This window comes from Stegostoma tigrinum, chromosome 22 (genome assembly GCF_030684315.1).
Source record: "Stegostoma tigrinum isolate sSteTig4 chromosome 22, sSteTig4.hap1, whole genome shotgun sequence".
Taxonomy (NCBI): domain Eukaryota; kingdom Metazoa; phylum Chordata; class Chondrichthyes; order Orectolobiformes; family Stegostomatidae; genus Stegostoma; species Stegostoma tigrinum.
Window position 1 is genome coordinate 36,530,539 of NC_081375.1, and position 26,739 is coordinate 36,557,277.

The following is a 26,739-nucleotide window of genomic DNA, read 5'->3' on the forward strand; positions in this document are numbered from 1 at the left end:
GGTGGCATCACGGCAGTGTAGCTGCAAGTCACAAAAGACACATGGATAGCACATTACAAAAACGATCAACCTGCAGCTCAAGGATTTAAGACAAAGGAAGAGTAAGTGACCAACAGACAGGCAAGCAGGACAAGGCAGGTCTGCCAAGATATTAGCAGGCTTAGTGCTAACATTACAAACTATGCAGAAAAGGTACAGATTCAAAAGGACAAAGACAATGAGCATGTATTTAAGAGCAGATTTAGCCATTGTGAATTATTTTTGTCAGGAGGGACCAAGGTGCAATGAGGGGGGGAAAAAAGAATTGATGCTAATAATCCACATCAACTGCAAAGTTGGACAAGACTCCAAATGGCAAATAAACCAGAACGTTCAAAGTTCATAGAACCCAAAAGAAAGTATCAAGTTGGATCCAGCTTAGTTCAGTGGTATGAAGCAAGTAATTATAGTTACTAGGTGCCTTCATGACTGGAAGGCTGCTTCCAACAGGGTTCTCTAGATCTCATTGGTCTCTTTCTGTTCACAAGAGAGATCAGTAGCTAAGGTTCAAATGTAGACAGCCTGATTAAGACTTTGCCGAATTGAAAAGAAAATGGGTTGTGGGATTAATGAGGGGGGAGCTAACTGAAGGCTGCTGGAAGACATTGGTGGACTGGTCATGTGGGCAGAAAAATGTGTGCTACCACACTTGGAGAATACAAAAGGAAGGACTGTGAACTTTGTAGAGTAACAAAGGAACCTTACAGAACGCTAATCTACAGATCACTCAAGGTAGAAAAAAAATGGGCCCAAGTGGTCAAGAAGCTCATTGAGACACTTTCCTTTATTGGTCAAAACACAATATAGGATGGGATGGACATGCTAGAATTGCGTAGTACAAGTCAAAAGGTAAAGTTGCCAAAGCCCTCCATTCCATTTGGCTGCTTTATCATGAGAGCTGAGTGGGAGTGGCTTAACCCAAGTGTCCCAAGCTCCAGTTGAGGGGGAAGTGCTACAGAACCAAATGTACAGCACGGAAACAGACCCTTTGATCCAACTCAAGTACGCCAACCAGATATCCTAAATTAATCCATTTGCCAGCATTTGGCCGATATCCCTCTAAACCCTTCCTATTCCTATACCCACACAGACGCCTTTTACATGTTGTAACTGTTGCAGCCTCCACAACTTCCTGTGGTAGCTCATTCCATGCACACACCTCCATGTTTGAAAAAGTTGCCATGAAGATCCCTTTTACACTTGTCCCCTTTAAGTCTATGCCCTCTAGTTTTGGATTCTTCCAACCCAGGGAAAAGGCCTCGTTCATCCATGCCCCTCATGATTTTATAAAGGTCACCCCTCATGATTTTATAAAGGTCACCCCTCATGATTTTATAAAGGTCACCCCTCAGCCTCTGACACTCCAGGAAAAATAGGCCCAATCTTTTCAGCTTCTCCCAATAGTTCAAACGGTCAACTCTGGTAACATTTTTGTACACCTTTTCTGAACCCTTGAGTTGCGCAACATCCTTCCTACAGCAGATAAACTAGAATTGGACAGTTTTCCAAAAGTGGCCTAACCAACATCCTGTACAGTCACATGATCTCCCAACTCCTATACTCAAGGTGAGCATACCAAATGCCTTCTTCACTATCTAGCTGTGCCTCCACTTTCAAGGAACAATAAACCTCTACTCGGAGGTCTCTGTTCAGTAACACCCCCCAGGACTTGAACATTAAGTGTACAAATCTGGCCCTGGTTGACAAGTACAGTCCTTCGTGGCAATGTCAGTCAGTGTGGGAATTGAACCTATGCTATTGGCATCACATTGCAAACTCAATATCCAGCCCACTGAGCCACAAATCCCAATTAGACCCCCAGTATATACCTTGCACATCTCTACCCACCCAAGGTGGCGGCAGCAGCAAGGTGCCTTCTTGAACCATGGGTGCCATGCTGGTTGTAGGTAGACCCACAATACTATTAAGTGGGCGATCCAGTGTTTGCCAGCAACACAAAGAATGATAATATCATTCAGTCTAGCTGGGGTGAGTGGCTTAGAAAGGAACTGGAAGGTACTGGGTGCTGTTTCAATGCATTTTCTGCTTTTGACCTTCTATATGGAAATAGCCATGGGTTTGGAAGGTCCTGCCAAAATGCCTTTGTGAATTTCTGTGTGCATCTTACTGAACACTGGTGAGTTAATATTTACAGGCAAGATGCTGATCAAGCAAGCTTGATGTTGTATGGTGTCAAACTAGAGTGTTGTTGGAGCTGGGCCTATCAAGTCTAGTGGGAAGCATTTCATCACACATGATTTGTACTCATTTTGCCCTGGATCAAAATCTTAGGACTCCTTCCCTAATGTTGTGGTGGATACCAATGGCAAAGAGACTGCAGTAGTTCAAGGTAACTCATCACCACCTTCTCAAGAGCAACAAGGAATGGCCAATGCCCACATCCTATGAATGATGTATTTTAAAAAAAAAAATAGGTCAAATAACCTGACATTAAATAAAACAAATCGGTTTTAAAGGAGCATCCTGAAGTAAAAACATGGGGTTTACAGGAATGCTGTGCAGGAAAAGAATTACACAGCTCAGAGAGCTGAGCCAAGTTAAAGGTGACAATGATAGAGCAATTTAAAATCACGGCCAGAATTAGATGGGTGGAGATGAGAGAGCACGTTGACAGACTGGAAGAGATATCACTGGGTAGGGACAGGGACAAGGACAAGGACAAGGCCAAGGCGGCTTGAAAACATGGATGAGAATTTGATAGTGACGACTTTTTTTTTGGTGGGGGGGGGGTAAGTGAAGAGACAGAAAGCAAGTTAGAAGAACCAGGTGTGTAGTGGTTTAACAAATGTTAATATGAAGTGGCCACCAAACATTACAGATAAGATATATTAGCAAAGAGCCCAACATATGTTTATTAAAATATTGTGGGCAAAGAATTTTCAGCTTTGAAGAAAAATTGAGTGGGATGAGGTGATCCTCTTTGGAACAGCAGATGCCAAGATTTAGACGAGAAAAAGTCAGGGAATCAGAAACAGCAAAGACCTGACTTATTTAACAGAGCTGATGACAATGTTGACTATAGTTTTAAAAAAGTTAATGGATGGTTAGAGCAACACTTGCACTCAAGGGCAGTAAGAGACTGGAGAAGCTGATACCTCAATAATAACTTCACCTGTCAATCTTCAGGACTATAAACCAGGAGCTTAAAAATTGCTTTAGTCTAGACTCTGAGGCCAACATAAACAAGTCAAAATGGTCTCAAGTGCTGTAAACCTATTTCTGCACTAGTTTATTGATCTTGCTTCTTGGGAAGAAATGAAGTTTGCTTTATGTTTGTTGCAGTGTAGAAGCTAATTATTCCACCAACATAAATCACAGGACTACTGTAAACAAATGAAGTGCACTCAGAATCTGAGTCTGGTTATGTGATTTTAGGATGAATTTTACAGCCTCTGATCACAGATCAAATCCTGTAACTAGGTATTAATGGGATTATTGATGAGTTGTTCATAAACCAATAAACAGTTTCCAGTTAATAACTGCAAGATCAATGCAGCGCATTTAGAAATTTGTTCTGTAATAGTCATTATGGCTAAATATCCTGGCCACAAAAAAAATTGGAGTACAGCCTATTCTGTCTTAAGTGAACAAACCTCTCCGCTATTATACATTAGAGATATGTTTGCGAAAGCCACATTGGTTCTTGGTGGGTTTTGTATTAACCAATTTTCTGCCCAACATCTTAGCAATCCCTGACCTGCCTGAAATTCAACCTGTTTCAGGTCCCACAGTAGTCTTCAAGGTGACATCACAGCAAAGCTCACATCTGCTAGTCACTGCAGACAGTATTTCACATAGTCTATCAATTAGCAACATAAGTACGTATGCTTAGGAGAAAACCTCAAGGATATACACGTGTAGATTTATTCACAAGTTGAGGGGCTATGGAGGTAAAGTGGAAAAGTTTTGGGGTGGCTTGCCAATCTGTTGTCAGAGAACCAGGGAGCATTTTTGACAGAGAAAACTACCATGTATATCGATGAATGATCATTTTTTCACTGCTCTTGTGAAAGGCAGGCTCTTGGAAAGAAGCCTTTGGAAATTTTGTCATTGATGAGTGAACATTTGCAAACATGCAGTCAACATACACACAACACAGCTAACTAATCTTCAGGCCCATAACAGGAAATGTTTCACCATTTTAAAATCAAAGTCAGGAAATATGTGCATTGAGGGTTCCTTCTCAGTCCTAGTCCTTTTACCAACCCAGCCTCAGAGCATCAGCATTTTCAGTCTGCCAACTGCAGGTATAGACCAATTCCATCCTACCTACAAATGACTGAAGACGACAGACTGTCTTATTAATGGCACAAAGTATCTCAAGCTCCCCCCCTTGAAATGCTTTCTTCTACTTTAGGACTGCTTCATTTTCATGACTTCTATCCTTATTTAAGATAACATACTCAAAATGCCTGTATTTTCTGCTTTTGTGATTCTGCTGTCACGCCATCAGGCAGCTCCCACAATTGTAATCAGAGCTGACATCATTGTGCACCAACACCTTCCACCCCAACCTTCAGTTCACCTGGGCCATCTCCAGCACATCCCTCACCTTCCTGGACCTCTCAGTCTCCATCTCAGGCAACCAGCTTGTAACTGATGTCCATTTCAAGCCCACCGACTCCCACAGCTACCTAGAATACACCTCCTCCCACCCACCCTCCTGCAAAAATTCCATCCCCTATTCCCAATTCCTCCGCCTCCGCCACATCTGCTCCCACGATAAGACATTCCACTCCCGCACATCCCAGATGTCCAAGTTCTTCAAGGAACGCAACTTTCAACCAACAGTGATCGAGAACGCCCTTGACCGTGTCTCCCGTATTTCCCGCAACACATCCCTCACACCCCGCCCCCGCCACAACCACCCCAAGAGGATCCCCCTCGTTCTCACACACCACCCTACCAACCTCCGGATACAACGCATCATCCTCCGACACTTCCGCCATCTACAATCCGACCCCACCACCCAAGGCATTTTTCCATCCCCACCCCTGTCTGCTTTCCGGAGAGACCACTCTCTCCGTGACTCCCTTGTTCGCTCCACACTGCCCTCCAACCCCACCACACCCGGCACCTTCCCCTGCAACCGCAGGAAATGCTACACTTGTCCCCACACCTCCTCCCTCACCCCTAACCCAGGCCCCAAGATGACATTCCACATTGGCAGATGTGCAGGTGAACCTCTGCTTAATGTGGTATACTGCATCCACTGTACCCGGTGTGGCTTCCTCTACATTGGGGAAACCAAGCGGAGGCTTGGAGACCGCTTTGCGGAACACCACTGCTCAGTTCGCAACAAACAACTGCACCTCCCAGTCGCAAACCATTTCCACTCCCCCTCCCATTCTCTAGATGACATGTCCATCATGGGCCTCCTGCACTGCCACAATGATGCCACCCGAAGGTTGCAGGAACAGCAACTCCTATTCCGCTTGGGAACCCTGCAGCCCAATGGTATCAATGTGGACTTCACCAGTTTCAAAATATCCCCTTCCCCTACTGCATCCCGAAACCAGCCCAGTTCGTCCCCTCTCCCCACTGCACCACACAACCAGCCCAGCTCTTCCCCCCCCATACCCACCCACCCCACCCACTGCATCCCAAAACCAGTCCAACCTGTCTCTGCCTCCCTAACCGGTTCTTCCTCTCGCCCATCCCTTCCTCCCACCCCAAGCCACACCCCCATCTACCTACTAACCTCATCCCACCTCCTTGACCTGTCAGTCTTCCCTGGACTGACCTATCCCCTCCCTACCTCCCCACCTATGCTCTCTCCACCTATCTTCTTTACTCTCCATCTTCGGTCCGCCTCCCCCTCTCTCCCTATTTATTCTAGTTCCCTCTCCCCATCCCCCTCTCTGATGAAGGGTCTAGGCCCGAAACGTCAGCTTTTGTGCTCCTGAGATGCTGCTGGGCCTGCTGTGTTCATCCAGCCTCATATTTCAAAATCTCCCCTTCCCCTACTGCATCCCTCAACCAGCCCAGTTCGTCCCCTCCCCCCACTGCACCACACAACCAGCCCAGCTCTTCCCCCCCACCCACTGCATCCCAAAACCAGTCCAACCTGTCTCTGCCTCCCTAACCGGTTCTTCCTCTCACCTATCCCTTCCTCCCACCCCAAGCCGCACCCCCCGCTACCTACTAACCTCATCCCACCTCCTTGACCTGTCCGTCTTGCCTGGACTGACCTATCCCCTCCCTACCTCCCCACCTACACTCTCTCCACCTATCTTCTTTACTCTCCATCTTCAGTCCGCCTCCCCCTCTCTCCCTATTTATTCCAGTTCCCTCCCCCCCATCCCCCTCTCTGATGAAGGGTCTAGGCCCGAAACGTCAGCTTTTGTGCTCCTGAGATGCTGCTTGGCCTGCTGTGTTCATCCAGCCTCACATTTTATTATCTTGGAATCTCCAGCATCTGCAGTTCCCATTATCTCTGATCACATTTTATTATATTGTGTTTGCACCCTCCAGTTGAAGCATCTTTACTGCTTTTATAAATTAATTCTCTGTTCAGGCACTGAATTCATTTTCAATCTTAGCTTTCATTTTCCTGCTGTTTGAGCCTGTGCTAGTAGAGGATCTGCTGTGGAATTATTTTAACATAATTCTCTGTTGTACTGCAGAGTGCTTCAGCAGATGAGGTACTTGCACAACAGTAAATTTTGTTGAAGAGTTCCCAGAAAGCAAGTAGTCTGCTTTATTCACCCAAGCTCACTGCATCTCAGGACATGTTCTGGTGAAAAGAGGCTGGACTAGGCAATACCAGACCAAATTTCATTTGACTGCAAGTTCATACGATTTATCTTAAAGCCATTAAGAAAGTGGGCAAGACAGATTTGGAATTCATTGAGGGAAGAGGAAAAAAGGTACATTAGAGTAGAATGTTGCAAACCCTTTTGACAATGCATCACAATAGCCCTTCAACTCGTGTTAAGGAGCTTGCTGCTGCAAATGAAGAGGACAGCCATTAGCTAGCAATAAAATTTAAAGTTTTCAAATAGCCTGATTCAGAGAACAAATAAACCTACAAGTGAAAACAATTCAGGAAAACCATTAGAAAACAGAAACTCAGACAATGGGAACTGCAAATGCTGGAGAATCCAAGATAACAGTGTGAGGCTGGATGAACACAGCAGGCCAAGCAGCATCTCAGGAGCACAAAAGCTGACGTTTCAGGCCTAGACACAGAAAACAGAAACTAACCTCCCAAACGTAGCAGCCTTCAGATGTCTGATAGCTTCACTGCGCAATCTCAGAACCCATCAGCAAGAATAGAAGCAATGTGCCTCTTAGCCAGAGGCCTAGAGAGAGACTGGCTGGAGGAGTTGTCTGAGTGAGGCAAATAAATTCAGATCAATGATTTTGTTTTTCAAATTATTTCAGCTAGACATGCAGAGTGCTGCACGTGATATGGTATGTTATTTCAAATTTTACATTTGTTGTTCTGGGAAAAGATTGCTTAGAGGAATCCAACTCTAGCCTTAACAAATATTCCTATGGGAAGGCAAGCTTTAAGTGGTTTCATTTGAAATCATGATTATCATGAGGATTCAGGGTTAAGTTTCAAACAAAAAACAAACTTTAAAATGAGGTCATCTGTACTGGATGTCTCAATTTCACAACAGTTTAATACAACAATTTAGACCAGTGAGATTCACGAATGGCTAAGTTAAACAAAACATAGGAGTATTATTTTAGTGGCTGTCTGCCCTCAATTCTCAAGAGTTGATCCCTTTCATTCTCAAGGACTTTTATCCTAATTAGAGCAGTTTCGAAGGCCAAGGGAACAAATCAGTTCAGTGATCACATGTAGCTGGCTTCCAAGCCTACAACTAGCCAAGATATAGACAACTCCAGTCAACTGCTATACCCTACATTTCTAAAAACAAGGCTTTTCTAATTAAATTGCTCCCAAGTTTTATAACTGAAATGCTCAGGAAGGGCAAGGTGTCCAGTCTGCATAAGCTCCAGAAAGCCCGTCATAGGGGATGCATCAGCATGAGACAAGTCATGATTTACAGCTATGATTCTGCATCCAATATAACCGGCAGTCAGAGATCTCAGGATACCAAGAACAAATGCTAGAGATCACAGGTCAGACAGCATCCAGAGAGAAAGCAAACTAATGTTGAGTCTAGATGACTCTTCAAAGCTGAAATGAAGTGTGGAGGGGGCAGCATTTATGTTATAGTTGGGGAGGGCGGTGTTGGCGGGTTGTAGAGTTTGGGGAGATAAAAAAAACGGGATGTGGATAGTTCAGACTGGGCAGGGGGGGTGGCAGTGGCCGAGTGATATTAAATCGCTGGACTGTTAATCCAGAGACCCTGATCATGTTCTGGGGACCTGGGTTAAAACCCCACAATGGTTGATAGTGGAATTTGATTACATACATTTTTTTTACTGAAATTAAGAATCTAATGACGACTGTGAATCCATCGTCAATTATTGAGGAAAAACCCATCTGGTTCACTAATGTCCATTAGGGAAGGAAACTACCATCCTTACCTGGCCTGGCCAACATATGACTCCAGACCCACAGCAAAGTGGTTGACTCTTAACTGCCCTCTGGGCAATAAACACTGCCTAGTCAGCGATACCCTCACCCCATTAGTGAATTTAAAAAAATAAATCAGAATGTGAGAATGGCAGAACAATGTGTGTCTAACTGCCAGACTTGAACACAGTTCCCACTGCATTGGGATAAACAAGGTGTAGAGCTGGATGAACACAGCAGGCCAAGCAGCAGCGAAAGGCGGCTGACATTTCAGGCCTAGACCCTTCTTCAGCTACCATTGGGTTGGGGGTGGGCAGGAGGGAGACAGAACATTGTGACAAAAATCTAACAAGTCGAGCTCAAGAAAAAAAACAGAAGGTGTGGGAGTTGGTACACAATTAGAAGGCATTGAACTCAGTTCTCAAATTGTGAACTCTCTATTGGGCCCAGAAGGCTATAACGTGCCTAGTCTAAGGATGAGATGTTTCTCCAGTTTGTGCCGTGATTCACTGGAGCACTGCAGCATGCTCAGGTCAGACAAGTAGGCACACAAGCAAGACACTGCATTAAAAAAAATGACCAGCTATGGGAAGGTCAGGGTCACGCTTGTGCACAGACCAGGGGTGTTCTGAAATGCAGTCATCCACTCTGATTTCTCCAGAGTTTAGTAGGCTGCACTGGGTGCAGTGAATCCAATATACCAGATTGGAGGTGGTACAGGTGAAATGCTGCTTCATTTGGGAAGGTTGTTTACACCTTTGGATGGTAACCAGGGATGTGGTGAAGGGTCAATGTTGCAGTTTATGCCATTACATGGGAAGGGGGCGGGGTGTTAATGGTTGAGAATGGAGTACGGCCCCAAAAGGGAACGATCCTTACTAAATGAAGACAAGGACAGTGAAGGGAAGAGATGTTTGACGGTGAAGTTCTGCTGGAGTTGTCTGAAATGGCAGAGAACAATCCTTTGAATGCCGAGTCTGATGGGTTCAAAAGAGAGGACAACATCTATGATATTATGTAGGAGGTTGGATAAGCCAAACAAACCATCACTTGATTAACAGGGAATCTACTGCATTTTCCACTCAGTCTAGCACTTTCAAATCTTCAGGGCTACTCAAGCATCGGCAATTCCAACACATTCCTAAACATCATAACTGATAAGTTGAAGGCAGTACTTAGAATATTATTTTCAAAAGGCGGTGAACAAAAAGCGAACAGAAAGCACGGGAGTTAGTTGAAACACCTCCCAGCTATCTGCTCAAAATATTGCTGACAACCCTACAGTAGTTGTACCACTGCACAGCTCCCTAATCAATCTTCGATATGCATTTCATCTCCTGCTCTTAAAACATCCACTTCAAGTCAGTCCTGGACTACCCTCTCTCCCATAAACATATTGATTTGATGCAAGCAGATGGCTTCAGGGATCCTGATTATTCGCCAATTTCAGTTAGCCAAGCACTAGAATAAGGGACAATTTTATTGTGGTTCCATTATTCCTGCTGGAACAAGCTCAACTTTAATTAAAGTAAGATACATTGTTAGTGGGCATCAAGAAAGGAAGCATACTTAATATTGTTTGAGAACTAGCAATGAATGAATTTTACATTCCGACTCAACTTTGAATAGCTGGGAAAAACTAAAAATTGCAGAGGACAATAAATGGAGATAAGTTAAGTACAGGGCAATAATGGCCTTCTTTCTGTGTATGCACCCTTACTTTCACATCCCCAAAGCACATACCATGGTCTCATCACTATCTTCTACAAATAACAGGTCTAACGCTGACATTCAGCTCCAGTTCCCCATCACCCGTCTCCATTGCTCCACCACTTCTATTTGCTATTCCTTCTGTGACAGTCCTAGATAAGCTACAAATTTCTTCCAAACATTAGAACTAAAACCTGTCTTTGGTATACACAAAGATTGTTCACTCGTCACAAATCTACATCCTCAAAAGGCTACTCTACCAGATTAAATTACGTTTCACGAGTTGCTTCCCAATAAAATCCTGAGATCACCTTCTGACAATATCCTCTGCACCAAAGATCACCTACTGTAACTCCCAACTGCAGCTAATCTGCTACAACAAACACCTGTGATGGCTTGGCCAGCCTCCCGTAAATCAGATCTTATTCAAAATACCACACCAAGTTCCAGTCATCCATCATTTATACCCTCACTATCCTACTATGGCTCAGATAAACAGCATCTTAAAAGTTTATCAGCATGCTCAAATTCCTTCTCCATTTCTAACTGCCACTCAATCCTCAATTCTGCTTTCCTTTAACATTAGGTAAGCTCAAGAGACCAGCTTTCAACCCACAATTGCCAATGTACTAATAAGCCGATAGTCCAGGATTCCCTCTGTAAATGTCATCTCCATTTCCTTTTCAAGCTTTCACACCACCTAATAGCCATTGCTTTATCTCAGCAACCATTTCTGTCAGCTTATTTTACCAGATTTGAGGATCTTGTGGCACACTGGTAATGTCCCTGTCTCTGCTCTGGTTCAAGTCCCTCCTGTTCCAGGTGGTATCATAACACACCTGAACATTAAAACGTCAAGGCATAAATGCAGTTTGCTGAAATACAGCAAATACAATAAGCAAACAGGTAAAGAGCTTAGGCCCTTCAGAGAGGGGGATGGGGAGGGGGTTCTGGAATAAATGGGGGGGGGGGGGGGGGGGGGGAGGCAGACCAAAGATGGAGAGGAAAGATAGGTGGAGAGGAGAGTATAGGTGGCGAGGTAGGAGGGGATAGGTCAGTCCAGGGAAGACATACAGGTCAAGGTGGGATGGGGTGAGTGAGGTGGTGTGGGGGCAAGTGTAGCACTTCCAGCAGTTGCAGGGGAAGGTGCTGGGTGTGGTGGGGTCGCATCATCCTCCGACACTTGCGCCATCTACAATCTGACCCTCACCACCCAAGACATTTTTCCATCCCACGCTTGTCTGCCTTCCAGAGAGACGACTCTCTCCGGGACTCCCTTGTTCGCTCCACACTCCCCTTCAAGCCCACCAAACCGGCACCTTCCCCTGCAATTGCAGCAAGTGCTACACTTGCCCCCACACCACCTCCCTCACCACTATCCCAGGCCCCAAGATGGCTTTCCATATTAAGCAGATGTTCACCTACACATCTGCCAATATGGTATACTGTAACCATTGTACCTGGTGTGGCTACCTCTACATTGGGGAAACCAAGCAGAGGCTTGGGGACCGCTTCGCAGAACACCTCCGCTCGGTTCACAATAAACAACTGCACCTCCCAGTCACGAACCATTTTAACTCCCCCTCCCATTCCTCAGACGACATGTCCATCATGGGCCTCCTGCTGTGCCACAATGATGCCACCCAAAGGTTGCAGGAACAGCAACTCCTATTCCGCTTGGGAACCCTGCAGCCCCATGGTATCAATGTGGACTTCACAAGCTTCAAAATCTCCCCTTCCCCCAAGGCATCCGTAAACCAGCCCAGCTCGTCCCCTCCCCCCACTGCACCCCAAAACCAGTCCAACCTGTCTCTGCCTCCCTAACCTGTTCTTCCTCTCACCCATCCCTTCCTCCCACCTCAAGCCACACCTCCATTTCCTACCTACTAACCTCATCCCACCTCCTTAATCTGTCAGTCTTCCCTGGACTGACCTATCCCCTCCCCACCTATCTTTTCTCTCCATCTTTGGTCCACCTCCCCCTCTCTCCTTTTTTATTCCAGAACCCTCTCCCCATCCCCCTCTCTGAAGAAAGGTCTAGGCCCGAAACGTCAGCTTTTGTGCTCCTGAGATGCTGCTTGGCCTGTTGTGACCATCCAGCTTCACATTTTATTATCTTGGATTCTCCAGCATCTGCAGTTCCCATTATCACTGGAAGATCTTAGGTTTTATTTCAAAGTGCCAGAATAAGTGTTTTACAGCATAGAAACAGGCCCTTTCATCCATCATGTCTGAGTCAGTCACCAAATAACTATCCACTTTCGTCCCATTTCCTCATACTTGATCCATTGCCTTCTATGTTATGCACTTCAAGTGATCATCTGAATTCCTAAACGTTGCAACGGTTCCCACCTCTACCACCTTTTCAGGCAATGAGTTCCAGATACCCAACACCCTCACTGGAACAGTCCTTCCTTCAATGCATCTAAATGCTCTGGTCTTCAATCTCCAATTTTTGCCCTTGACTACTGACAAGGCTCTTGCCTATGTATCCTATCCACGCCACACTTCTGTACACCTCCTACCTGTCTCTCTTCATAGTTGACTGCTCTTGTCCAAGGAGCATCCTGGTGAATCTCCTCTGCGCACTCTCTAATGCATTCACATGCTTCCTACAGTGTGTTGACCAGAATGGCACAGTTCTCCACCTGTAGCCTAATATCTTAATGAAGCTCCATCACAATATTCTTGCACTTATATTCAATGATTTGACTAATAAAGGCAAGTAAGTAATCCATAGGCCTTATAAAATTACACTTTGAATACAACAGTCAAGGGTCAGTTCTGTAATGACTCCTTTGCAGAATTAATGTTTTAGCAGTAGGAAACACATCAGTTCATGGTACCAGGGCACTGTTTGAAGCTGCCAGCATGCAGTGTGTTAAGGGAACAAGAACCGTGCAAACTGATGTTCAACTTTATTGCACACATCACTTCCTAAAAAAATTTCCTGTGCTTAAATTTATTTGTTTTGCATTATTGTCCATTCCATCTGGCAAATGAGATTGTTCCAGTTTCCATGTAAATTAAAATGTTAATTTTCTCAATTTATTGACAAAGCTGCAAGCCATTCGAGACCAAGGTTCCACATAATTGCAAATTTGTTTATAAATTTATGAGCAGCACCATTGAGAAGTCAAAGTCGTTTTCATAACAATATTTTGATTCACTGTGTAGACTTGAGAATTGTAAATAAAATCTCCCTGCAGTATTTGCTATGACCATCACTGTCAGATCATCTCCATTCTTAGACAGCTCATCAGTCAACCTTGTATTAGTGATAATGGGAACTGCAGATGCTGGAGAATCCAAGATAACAAAGTGTGAAGCTGGATGAACACAGCAGGCCAAGCAGCATCTCAGGAGGGTGGTCTAGGCCTGAAACGTCAGCTTGTGCGCTCCTGAAATGTTGCTTGGCCTGCTGTGTTCATCCAGCTTCACACTTTGTTATCATCCGTCAACCTCTTGCCTTTTGTTGTTCGAAACAGCATTATTTTTAATCTATGTGAAACTTGCAAGAACAATTTTTTAAATTGACCATTTAAAATATTTTCTATTTCATACTGAAGAAAGCCATATAGTTTGTGAAAATTTTCATACAGGTAGCACATGCGAGAATGTTACAGAAGTTGCTAGACAGCACAAAATGGAAGACATTCAGCCCAAAAAGTCAATGTCAGCATTAACTCTCCGACAACCCAATCATTCCAGTGGCCCCAATGTGTTCTGTATATCACTTCACCTGTTAACCTATGCAGGGGACAAATCTCACAATTCACAAGTAATTCAAATTCAAAAGCAGAGATTGCTGTCACCGTGGGATCTCGAATAGCTCCAGACCCCATGAAGTCTCATGGCTTCAAGTTAAGCATGGGAAAGGAAACCTCTGGCTGATTACCACATACTGTCCTCCCTCAGCTAATGAATCAGTATTCCTCAATGTTGAGTAACACTTGGAGGAAGCACGGAGGATGGCAAGGGCACAAAAATGTACTCTGGGTGGGGGATTTCAATGTCCACCACCAAGAGTGGTTCAGCAGCAGTACTACTGATCGAGCTGGTCGGGTCCTAAAGGACATAACTACTAGACTAGGTCTGCGGCAAGTGGTGAGGGAACCAAGAGGGAAAAACACATCTGAACTCATCCTTGCCGATCAGCTAGCTGTAGTTGCATCTGTGACTGTAAATCGCTAAGAGTGGCAATTGCAGTCCTTGGGGAGACAAAGTCCCACCTTCTTGTTGAGAACAACCTCCATGTTTTGTGGCACCATCACCGTGCTACAGACTTCACACAGAGCTAGCTAGTCCAGACTGGGCATCCACAAGGCCCTGTGGACCATCAAGAGCAGAACTGTACTCCAGCACAATCTGTAACCTCATGACCCAGCATATACCCGACTCAACCATTACTATCAAGTCAGGGAATCAATCCTGGTTCAAAGTAGAGTGCAGGAGAGGATGCCAGGAGCAGCACCAGGAATACTGCTGAAGCCAAACAGGACTACTTGCACACCAAACAGCTAGTGATAGACAGAGCTAAGTGATCCCAGAACCAACAGATCAGATCTAAGCTTTGCAGTCTTGACACTTCTAGTCATGAATGGTGATGGACAATTAAACAACTCACTGGAGGAGGAGGCTCCACAAATACGGAAGAGCACTGATGCCCAGTTTGAGTTGCACCAGGGCCACTCAGCTCCTGATCTCATTGCAGCCTTGATTTAAACATGGACAAAAGATCTGAATTCCAGAGGTGAGTTGAGTGACAGCCCTTGATATCAAGTCCCCCACTATCAACATCCTGGGGGTTACCATTGACCAGAAACTCAACTGGACTCACCACATTAACAGAGTGGCTACAAGAGCAGGCCAGAAGCTGGGAATACTGCAGCAAGCAAGTCACTTCCTGAATCCTCAAAGCCTGTCCACCATCGATAAGGAACAAGTCAGGAGTGAGATGGAATACTCCTTACTTGCATAGATGAGTGCAGCCCCAACAACACAAGAGGTTTGATACCATCCAGGAAAAAGCAGTCTGCCTGATTGGCACTACATGGACAAGCATTCACTCCCTCCACCACCAGCACACAGTAGCAGTGTGTACTATCTACAAGATGCATGGCAGAAATTCAAAGATCCTCAGACAGCACCTTCCAAACCCATGACCACTACTATCGAGAAGGAAAAGAGCAGCAGGTATATGGGAACACTTCCATCTCCAAGTCACTCACCATCCTGACTTGGAAACATTTCGCCATTCCTTCAATGACTGGGTCAAAATCCTGGAATTCCCTCCTTAATAGCATTGTGGATCACCCCACAGCAGGAGGGCTGCAGCGGTTCAACAAAGCACCACATCACCACCTTCAAGGGCAACTAAGGATAGGCAAGAAATGCTGGCCGGCCAGCACACCTACATCCTTCAAGTCATTAAAAACAAAAAAGCGGTCGAAGAAATGACAAATGGAGTTTAATACAGTCGTGTGAGGTGTCGCTTTCTGGAAAGTCAAATCAAGGGAGGAGTTACATGGTGAATGACAGGGCCTTGAGCAATGCAGTGAAAGAGAGGGACCTTGGAGTTCAGGTGCACAGTTCTCACGAGTCAAGTGGACCGGACATTCAAGACTTTTTGGACACTGGCCTTCAGTGGTCAGGGCATCAAGCACGGAGGTTGGGAAGCTTTATTGCAATTGTGCAGGATGTTGATGAGGCCACATTTGGAGAGTTCTGAGTTTTGGTTGCCTTGCTATAGGAAGGATGTTATAAACTGGAAAGAGTGCAGAAGAAAGTTAGAAAGATGTTGCCAGGAGTCAAGGGACTGAGTTATAGGAATAGGGTGGACAAGCTGGAGCTATTTTCTTTAGGCTATAGGAGACTGAGGAGGGGAGATTTGTGGCGGTGGGGTGGAATCTTGAAGTGCATAAAAACCACAAGAGGCATGGATACAGTGAATGCACTTTGTGTTTCTCCTAGGGCTGGAGATTTGAGGACTACAAACCATCAATTTAAAAAGGTAGGAGGGGAATGAATACATGGGAACCTGAGGAGCAATTCTTAATCCCTCCGTCCCAAAGGGCAGTACACATGGAATGAGGTGCCAGCAAATATGGTTGGGGCAGGTACATTAACAACATGTAAAAGGCATTTGGACAAATACACATAGGAAAAGTTTAGAAGGAGGATACAGGCCGAGAGTAGGGAAATGGGCTTAGCATGGATGGACATTTTGGTCAGCACAAACCAGTTTGGGCCAAAAGGGCCAAGCTCCATGCTGTCAGTGCAAAAATGACCTGCTAAACCTTCCAGTCAATTTCAAATGCCAAATAAAAGTAGAGTTTTTTTAAAACAAGTCATTGCACAAATGAGAATCTCGATGCTTAATTTTCAAATGGTCCATCAGCCAATAGACCTGTTAATGAAAGTCTATCAGCAGATTCTTTTAAAAAGATGTTACCTATATCCTTGAAATACAAGATGTTGCATATTCTTCAGCAGTGTGAACATTGGTAAAATTAACTGTTAGAATCACTTCTCCTTCAGAGTCTAAATTTCTGTACACTACTACTTACACTGAGACTAAAGTCTTGTAGCTCCAGCCCCAGCTGTGCACTTAGGCAAGGGCCTCCACAACCACATGGGAAGCAAACTTGTCTCAACTCGAATCTTGAGAGGCTAGCTTCTTCCTCATATCTCTACATGCGCCCACCACCCCCCCAGCCACCCTGCTTGCATTAAAACCCACTCCCAACTGCAGAAGCAAATTACTCAAAGTGCAAGATAGCCAAGTGTGAAGCTGGATGAACACAGCAGACCAAGCAGCATCTTAGGAGCATGAAAGCTGACATTTCGGGCCTCGACCCTTCATCAGGAAAGCAGGATGGGGAGAGGACTCTGAAATAAATTGGGGGGGTGGGGTGGACCGAAGATGGGTAGAGATGATGATAGGTGGCGAAGAGAGTATAGGTGGGGAGGGGATAGCTCAGTTCAGGGAGGACGGACAGGTCAAGGAGGCTGGTTGAGGTTGGCAGGTAGGAAATGGAGGTGCAGCTTGAGGTGGGGATAGGTGAGAGGAAGAACAGGTTAGGAAGGCAGTGATGAGCTGGAGTGGTTTTGGAATGCAGTGTGGGGTGGGGGTGGAGAGGGCTAAGAAGGGAGATTTTGAAGCTGGTGAAATCCACATTGATACCATTAAGCTGCAGGGTTCCCCAAGCGGAATGAGTTGCTGTTCCTGCAACCTGCGGGTGGCATCATTATGGCACTGCAGGAGGCCCAGGATGGACGTGTCATCTGAGGAATGGGAAGGCGAGTTGAAATGGTTTGCGACTGGGAGGTGCAGTTGCTTATTGCGAACCGAGTGTAGGTGTTCTGCAAAGCAGTCCCCAAGCCTCCGCACGGTTTTCCCAACGTAGAGAGAGCCACACCAGGTACTCAGAGTGCAATAGATTTTAAAGCGACTTCTTACCAATCCATCTCATTAGGGAGGTGATAATCTGAAGGTATTTTGTCTTCTGGACATTGAAGAAGGTGAATGGTCCAAGCAGCAGAGAAAATGCAGTCTGTACAAAACGAAAAAAAAATTAGCCACAAAAAGGACCATAATTTAGCTTAGAAATATACAGTATGGCACTACAATAGTGGCACATGAGATTGTAAAGATGTGACAGATTATTCAGCTTTTAACAAGTATTGTCTAAGTGTTGGCAAACCAAAAAGAGGGAACAGAAAAAGTGGGAAAAAAAATGCCACATGTATCAGGTTGACAATGCAAAGATATAGGCTAAATTTCAGGATGGTCACAAGGAAGTGAGGAGAGAAATCAGATGCAGTGTCACATAAGAGATTGGCAGTTATATTAGAAGAAATCTGAGTCATGAGTATATGAATAGTTAAGGGTAATCTGAGAACGGATGGCATCATTAGGGGCCAAAAGAGGATCGACATATGGAGGCAATGGGCACAGTTGAGGCAATAAATGACTATTTCGCAAGTCACTTCATTAAGGAAGATACTGCCAGAGCCAATGTAAATGAAAATGCTGTTACAAATTTGTAGAATCCCTACAGTGGGGGAAACAAGACCTTCTGCCCAACAAGTCCACACAGACCCTCAAAACATCCCACCCACACCGATCCCCCTGTGACCCACCTAATCTACACATCCCTCAACACTACAGCCAATTTTCCATGGCCAATCCACCTACCCAGCACATTTTTGGACTGTGAGAGGAAACCCACACAGATAGTTGCCCAAGGATGGAATTGAACCTGGGTCCCTGGTGCTGTGAGGCAGTAGTCCGAACCAGTGAGCCACTGTTGATACAGGCGTAATGGAAAGGCTAGTGGTATACAATACTGGTAAGCCACAATGACCAGATATAACCAGAAATGCACAATGTGGGCAAAAACACTGAAGGTCAGAGGGTCTAGCTGTAACCTTCTAATCCACATGAGAGATGATGCAAGAGGGCTGGAAAACTGCACAAATTGTGCAATTATAGGTCAGTAAACTCACTTTTTAAGAATGAGCATCTTTGATAAAGTAGTCAGTCATTTAGGCAATTCTTTTGGAGAAATAGCGAACAGGATTGACGACTTACAAAAGCAATTAATAAAGTGCCACATAAAACAGACCAGCTGGTAAAGTCAAAACACAAGAGAGCAGTAGCATGGGAATGGAAAGGAAAACAAAGATGGCAAATAATAATTTTATTCTGGAGCAAAGCATGCAATGAGTTTGTCAGAGATTGCTCCTAAAGCTACTGTTTTCCCTAATATACATTAAATGACAGTCTTCTGTATCATGCAATTTCAAGATTTGCTACAAAATTTGAAGCAATGCAAACTGAGGTAGCTGGTGAGAGTTGCAGGAGGCAGGAGTTGGTGAAGAGGGGGGACAACACACGGCAAATAATGTTGACTATAAAAAAAATTCCTTGTTAGGAATAAAAAGGCAGAGGTTAAAGGGTGTAAACTAAAAGGTACAAATCTAGTAGGAGAACAGGAGGTACATAAATCACTGAAGCTAGAAAGTAGTAAAACAAATGGGAGTCCGAGGTTTCATAAAGCATATTAATGACATTTAAGGAACAAACATTCATGAAACACTAGTTTGCATTTAACTAGGGTAGTGTGTCCAATTCTGATCAGAACAGTATGAAGGCAGCAGAGGCAGTAAAGACTAACAAGGATCAATAGCTACATGAATCAAATGGAGAGGTGGCTATTGTATGCTTTTGAAAAAACAAAGGAAGTTGAAGGAAGTCAAACAGAAGTATTCAAAATCATGGGGTGGTATGAGCAAAGTAGAGAAAAACTAGATTAAACCACCAACCGCAGATGCTGTAAATCAGGAACAAAAACAGTTGCTGGAAAAGCTCAGTAGGTCTGGCAGCATTGAGGAGGTCAAAGACGTTAACGTTTCAGGTCCAGTGACCCTTCTTAGAACTGATAATGGCTAGGAAAATGTCAGCTTATGTGCAAAAAATAGGGAGGTGGATAGGGTAGGGACAAAGACTATTCCCATTGGTTTAAAGGTGTAGAAACAGAGGAGTCTCATGAAGGTTCCTAATGCACTATTATTTCAAAACTAGGGTTCTAAAGTGGATAGAACCGTATTGTTTTAGGTTCAATTTGCACTTCTCTACTAAGTGTAAGAAGAGACGGAAACATGAGTTGTTCTTAAAGTGACGGTGGTGTCCGAAATGCGTTAATAGATATTGCGATGATACTACGGCTTTGAGGGGTGTATTTTGTCCTTTTGGTTTGAAGAGAGGTTAAGGGACATCGAGCTATCTATCTTCGATTCAGTAAGTAATCAGCTTCTGTGGTCTTGCAAGTTGTGCGTTTGAAAAGCTCAAACAATAGATTCACCTGAATAGTGGGGCAAAACTCCCACAGAACTGGGATTTTTAGTTTTAGTTTTCACTAATTGCTGCTGGGGTCTTGAAGATATGGAAGCTGTTTTCTCCCCCCTCTCCATTACAGCTAAAAACTGGAGGCTCTTTTCCTCCGGGAGTTGAGACTTTTTCTGAACTTGCAATTTGCTGCAGAAAATTCAAATGGCTCCACTACTTTGCAGAGCTGCAACTGGTCTCAAGTACCCAGCCTAAGAGTGCCAGCTCTTTAGTCGCTGAATACAAACAGGTCCTAATAAGCACAAAGGACACCATGTGTTTTGCTGTATCAGTGGGTTAACAGGCAAAAAACAAAAACCCTAAAACCAGGTTGTACTGGAATTGCATTTTCAGGTATGCAAGCCCAAGGTCTACCAAGGATCAGACTTTGAACTCAACCAGCCACATGGATACTCCACCTGCAAAAGTGGGCTGCAGTGATGTCAACAGGGCACTGGCCACTGAAATCAGTGGTGCCGATTAGTATTGGCTAAAATACCAAAATTGAATTTCTCAAAATAGCGATATACCAGCTTACTAAATTTCTACCAGCAATTAAATGCAACTTTTGACCACTATCCGATCATCTTAAAAATAAGTTCCCCCATTTAACAGCATTTCCTATTTCTAGTCTCCCCACAAGAGGAAACATGTGGTCTGTTTTGAAATCCATTGGCAATCAGAAAAACCTACGTTGCTGACAGCCAATTTTCTCAATCCTGCTGCTCTGTCTACAAGATTAGAGCACATGTCCTAATCCCAAAATGTACAAGTAGACCGAGGATGGAAAGAAATTCCCTTCGAGAAGATTTGTAGCTCAGGTTGAGGTTCTGGATGTGAGTTGGCTCACTGAGCTGGAAGGTTAGTTTTCAGACGTTTCGTCACCATTCTAGGTAACATCATCAGTGAGCCTCCGACGAAGCGCTGGTGTTATGTCCTGCTTTCTATTTATCTGGTTAGGTTTCCTTGGGTTGGTGATGTCAAGCGGGACATAACACCAGTGCTTTGGAGACTCATGTCCCGCTTGACATCACCAACACAAGGAAACCTAACCAGATAAATAGAAAGCAGGACATAACACCAGCGCTTCGTCGGAGGCTCACTGATGTTACCTAGAATGGTGACGAAACGTCTGAAAACTAACCTTCCAGCTCAGCGAGCAAACTCACATCCAAAAATTCCCTTCCTTTAAATACTGCCAAGATACTATTGTCTTCAATCCTCATGCCAAAGTCAGTTTCCTGCAAGTGTTACAAACTAAGCCAGTCTCTTCACAACTTTGAGCTGAATACAATAAGCTTGCTCCTGCGCATCTGCTGGTATTCAGGCTGCTTTGTTCCATCTTGGTAACACTGCCTGACTCAATCGTCATCTCAACTCATTTCTTGCTACCTCTGCACTTCACTACTCCAATGTACTAGTCTCCCACATTCTACCATCCATAAACTGTCATCCAAAACCCTGTCAAATGCCCTTATTCTCCTAAGTCTCCTGGACCAATCACCACTACAACTGGATCCTGGTCAAGCAATGCTCTAACTTTTAAATTGTTGTTATTTTTGGTTTGGAATACCTCCATGACCTTATGTTGCCCAATCTTACTGCTCCTCCAGACCCACAATCCTCAAATATTTACACTCCACAATTTTGACTTCTTGAGCACTTAACACTAATATAGATTCCGTGTTCTGATTTGAAAATACAGACTAAAATCCAGAAAATTCTAAGTCTCCAATATATTTGTTTTAAGATGGTTGTTAAAAATTTAGTCACTAAGGAGTTTTGCCTTAAGGTATTACACCTGATGTAGCAATGCTTACATTATCCCTCATAACCCAAAAAATTAGACTTGGATACCATGATGAGGAAGAATACAACAGGTACTTTGATTACAGCTGATAGACAAACATGCATTCACAGGCACAGTGTCTAGTTTAACATTACTCTATTACAACGAAAGAGAGCTTCGATCAACAGAGGACAGAATTCTTGTGCTCTTGGCATATGGCCCAAGGGTATTTCTCCTAAAGGTGTACCCAAATATTTTGTCAATGTAAAACATGGTTACACTGATCATGCAATGGAACAGTAACCTGCCTTAGTACTGCCTTGTGATTGGTGTCCAATTTTGCTTCACAAGTCAAAAGTAACTCAGATCATTTGATTATTCTGAAGGCACTAAAACATTATCTTCATACCAAATAGAAACTGACTTCAAATTAGCCACACCTACCTTTAAAAAAAGGAGGAGGGACTTCTCATTTACCTGTATCCCTAGTTCTAATCTCTCCCACAGAGGAAGACATCCATTCAATATCACCCTGTCAAGCACCCTTAGTATTCTAATCTGAACACAGGGCTAGGGAAGCAATCATTTGAAGTGGACTAAGATGAAAACTATGGACAGCTTTGACAGCAGTTTAATTCTAGTCAAATTTCAGATTCTGAAATGCCCATATTAGACTTCACTCCAGCAAATATAACCTAATTGCACAACATGCCAGGATGTAGTCAGTCAACTGCTCAGCTGGCAATAAGATACAGGTTTCTTGAGTATCACAGCTGACATTAATCTTGCCTAACCCTATCTTGCTGGCATCACTTGTCAAACATTTGTGTGCATGCAGTAAAGTGCTGAAGGCTGAGAACAAGGACCTGTTCCTCAGAGGCCTGGATTGATGGTTGCTGCAAACATGTTTTAACAGGTGTGACTCTCGTGTAACAGATTGAAGATTTTTACACAAAGAGACAGCAGAGATATTTAGCTATTAAGGAACAGGTGCATTTTGCAATTTAGCTGTAGCCTGAGCCAACTGGTGGAACAGCAGGGTTTGAGCGCATAGTGCTTGGGAGGGGAACAGACCCACAGTGAATACATGGGCTAAAAAGTGCACACGTTTTTCTACAGATGCTCTACCCTACAAAGGTACTTAAAGCAGATTGCAGAATCCCAATGAGCAACAGCAGACTATCAGAATCAAAATTGACATTAACTGCATTGGCTGACTCCATTATCTGAATGTTAACTTAATGTCACATTACATATTCCATCATATTTCAGACAGCTATGGACTGTTTGTAATGTGGGACACTTGCAAAGGATATGTCATTGCTAAATGATCTTTTGGTAATTACCCATGCAAACACTGGTTATAGGGCAAGAAACACAAGAACCAACGGGTAACTGAACTCTAAAACAAAAATAATGGGAAATAGACAGGATCAAGTCAGCTGCCATTTTACACCCCTTCTGAATTTATACACAGTTTCAGTGAAGAGCAACTGACTGCGTACAGTATGAAACAAGCAGCTGTCAGATGCTCAGTGCAAGGCAACCCCTCTGTAGCCAAGAAGGATTACATTTTCCTCCAACCTGAAAGTGTATTTGAAAAATTTAGCATAGCAGAAAATCTGGTAAAATTATCAAAAGGTCAGGAGGTTGGCACTAGATGATGTAAAACCACCAGGCCAAAAAAAACACTACGTCAAGGTTTCAAATAAGCTTAATATGGCACAACTGTTTTATACCATTTTCCTTCAGTGGAGGGTTAATGCTCAATGTATTCAATCACTTGAATCAAGACACCCAAGTTTAGATCATAGCAATGGAAAATTAAAACAAGAGGGGTGATGGAGCAAGGTCATTTTAAATTAAAGTAACTTACAGCAGTGACCATTTCCAGCTCGCTTCAACAGGGTAGATTAATACTACCCAATCGTTTCAGCAAATGGTTCCAAGTAAAGTAAATAAAAGGTTTAAAAATATTAAAACAGCAACTGTGGCAAGAGATGATTGATAGGACTAAAGATGAGGGAAATTTGGAATTCTCCATTTTTGCAGTCACTCAGTAGTTCAACAAGAAATGATGCATGAAATGATATCAACCTGTTGCAGCTAAATATTCCAATTTAAAACACATCCTATTTTGTCAGATGACTACAGATCCATTGCTGGTGGTTTTCGTCCACTTGATGCCAAAATTTTAAGAAGATGCCAGTACACTTTATAGTTTTACTAATAAAACTTTAAAAACAATAAAAGCACCAAACAAGGGAGGGAAAATAATCCATTAGCAACAGCCACACAAAAAGGCTAAACTGGAAACCTAGAAATGGTCAAAGGACCAGATATTAGCATGAGGTGGAACAGAATTGTAGACTGAGATAAGAAATTACTTGGCTACTGATAACAGCCAAAAGCACCATGCACACAGGCAGTGAAACCCAAAAGCAAGTTGGTCTGATCAGTCCAAATATCCAACATTTAGACAAATACCTTGGACTGAGTGGAAACTGATGGGCTTTGTGTTAACACATGACTGAGTGGGTGATACATCTGAAGTGTGAAGTGGCTCTTTTCTCACACTTCGGGGTGTTAATTACCTAGCCTGCTGGACAGTTGGTTGAGGCCAGCAGATTTTGCTGCAAAAAGCAAGTGTCAGACATTGAAGTGATGGCACAATACTTTTGAATGCACAGTACACAATCCGCCACTTCTCCAAAACAAAGGCCACAAAATGTGCAGTACACAGCTCATTTCTTTAGCCCAAAGAAAGTACATTCTATCTACCAAACATCTGTAATTTTGATTTGGAGTGTGCATAACAGATTTAATGTTTTGAAACCTTTAAGGGCAGTAAACTATTGTTTGTGGATTAATCAACATCTCTTGCCATTTATATTCAGGGAATGATACGGTTATATTCTTCCAGTTAGTTTCAAGTACCACAAAATTAGATAAACATGAAGCATGCAGACACATTTCCCTTGTTTCACAAAATTTCAGGTCCAAAACGTCTTGATTGGGGGTTTCTTGTAGAAATAGCCTAAATGCAGATTGCATTACCATCCCTTAGATCATCTGGCACCAAAGTTGATTACTGTTTAATGCTTTTCTTCTAAAACAATCTTTGCATTACAACGTTCAGCCTTGTCGTATTACTACAATGCACTTCAGTTAATGAAGATAAAATAACATGGTATGCATCCCTCGCCCCCTAGTACCAACACACTTAGTTGGTTTTGTGTTGATGGATTTAACATTTTCAGCAATTCTATTAACTTAAGGTATAATAAAAACCACAAAGTGCGTTGTGGAGGGCAGGTAACCTACGTGGAATAATACAGTGCAAATGATCTCCCAACTCAACTGCCATTAATACATGACAGTGAGGTGCACTGTTTCCAGGCTGGCAACAATGAAAAAACCTTACCAAGGCGCATCAAGATAATTAATTTACACTGCCCCACAGTTAACATCCTATCTAATGTGAAACAAATTAGTAAACAAATTTATTACCATAATTAGGTCTAATGCACTGACAGATTCATGTACCAATTTAAAAGCTGCCACATCACTGGACACGTTGTTTATGAAATGTCCAAAAAGTCACTCTCGTGGCTTTTTAATGATGGTCATTAGGAACGTTGTGTAGGTCTATCGAAAGATGAAGGACCAAGCAGAGTTCAAGGTGGTTTTTTAAGAGTGGTCGTTGCTGATATGTCATATTTAGCATTAAGTTTCCTGAAATAACTAAAGAACAGTACAGCACAGGAACAGGCCCCGGAGCTCACCGACAGTACATTAACACATGATACCTTTACAAAGTAAAAAAACACTTGCCTCTGCTGCCTGTGTCTCTATTCACTGCCTATTCATATTTCTGTCAAGATGACTCAAACATTGCACCACCTCAGACAGTACATACCAGGCATGAACCACCCTCCGAGTTGATAAAACAACTGCTTCTCTCATCTCCTTTAAACACTTACCCCCTTATACCTTCAACCTATGCCCCCTAGTAACTAATATTTCTACCCTAGGATAAAAGGCTGACTATCCATGCCTCAATTTCATCAATTTGTAATCCGGTCGCCCTTCATCCTTTGATATTCAACTAAAAAATAAACTATGTCCGTCCAATCTCTCCTCATAGTTAATATTCAATGAGAGACTTTCTATGCCCTTGCAAAACCCTTCACATCTCTTATTAGTGTGGTGACCAGAACCGTACACAAGACTCCCAAATGTGGCCCAATTAAAATTCTCTAAAGATGCAATGTAATTTGCCAATATTTATATCCTATGTGCCAACCAATAAAGACAAGCATGCCGTACACCTTGGCCACCTTATCCACTTGTGTTGCCATTTTTAAGAGAACGATGGATCTGTATGCCTGGATCCCTCACATGTTGATACAACTAAGGGTTCTGACATTTACCCTGTATACTTCTCTCCTGCATATGATCACAAAATATATCTCACATTTGTCCTCCAGCTGCCATTCAGAGAATTCAGGGCCAGCATGCCTAAGTGGTCTTTAAAAAGATTCCACATGCTGGATGTGGCTTTACCCTCAAAAACAAAAACAGTCAATTTATATTCGGCAGGAACTGACTGTTGGCGTAGTTAGCCTTCCCCCAGTTTCACACTTTGACATCAAGGCTACTCATGTTCATCCATATGCAACTTAAAACTTATGAATTATGGTCACTGCTCCTGAAATGGTCCCATCTGAAACCTGGATTACTTAGTTAGGCTCCTTCCCTAGTTGGGCTACTTACATACGGCTTCGCATT

General features: G+C 43.5%; 1 protein-coding gene across 1 annotated transcript in view; it reads right to left on the reverse strand.

The window, feature by feature from the left end:
• The window catches only part of tmem104 (transmembrane protein 104), a 168,285-nt gene that overhangs the window by 31,799 nt on the left and 109,747 nt on the right, over positions 1–26,739 (reverse strand). The window contains exon 9 of the mRNA XM_048555163.2: positions 17,730–17,823. Within this exon, the coding sequence (XP_048411120.1) occupies positions 17,730–17,823 (94 nt within the window). The remainder of the gene's footprint in view (positions 1–17,729; positions 17,824–26,739) is intronic.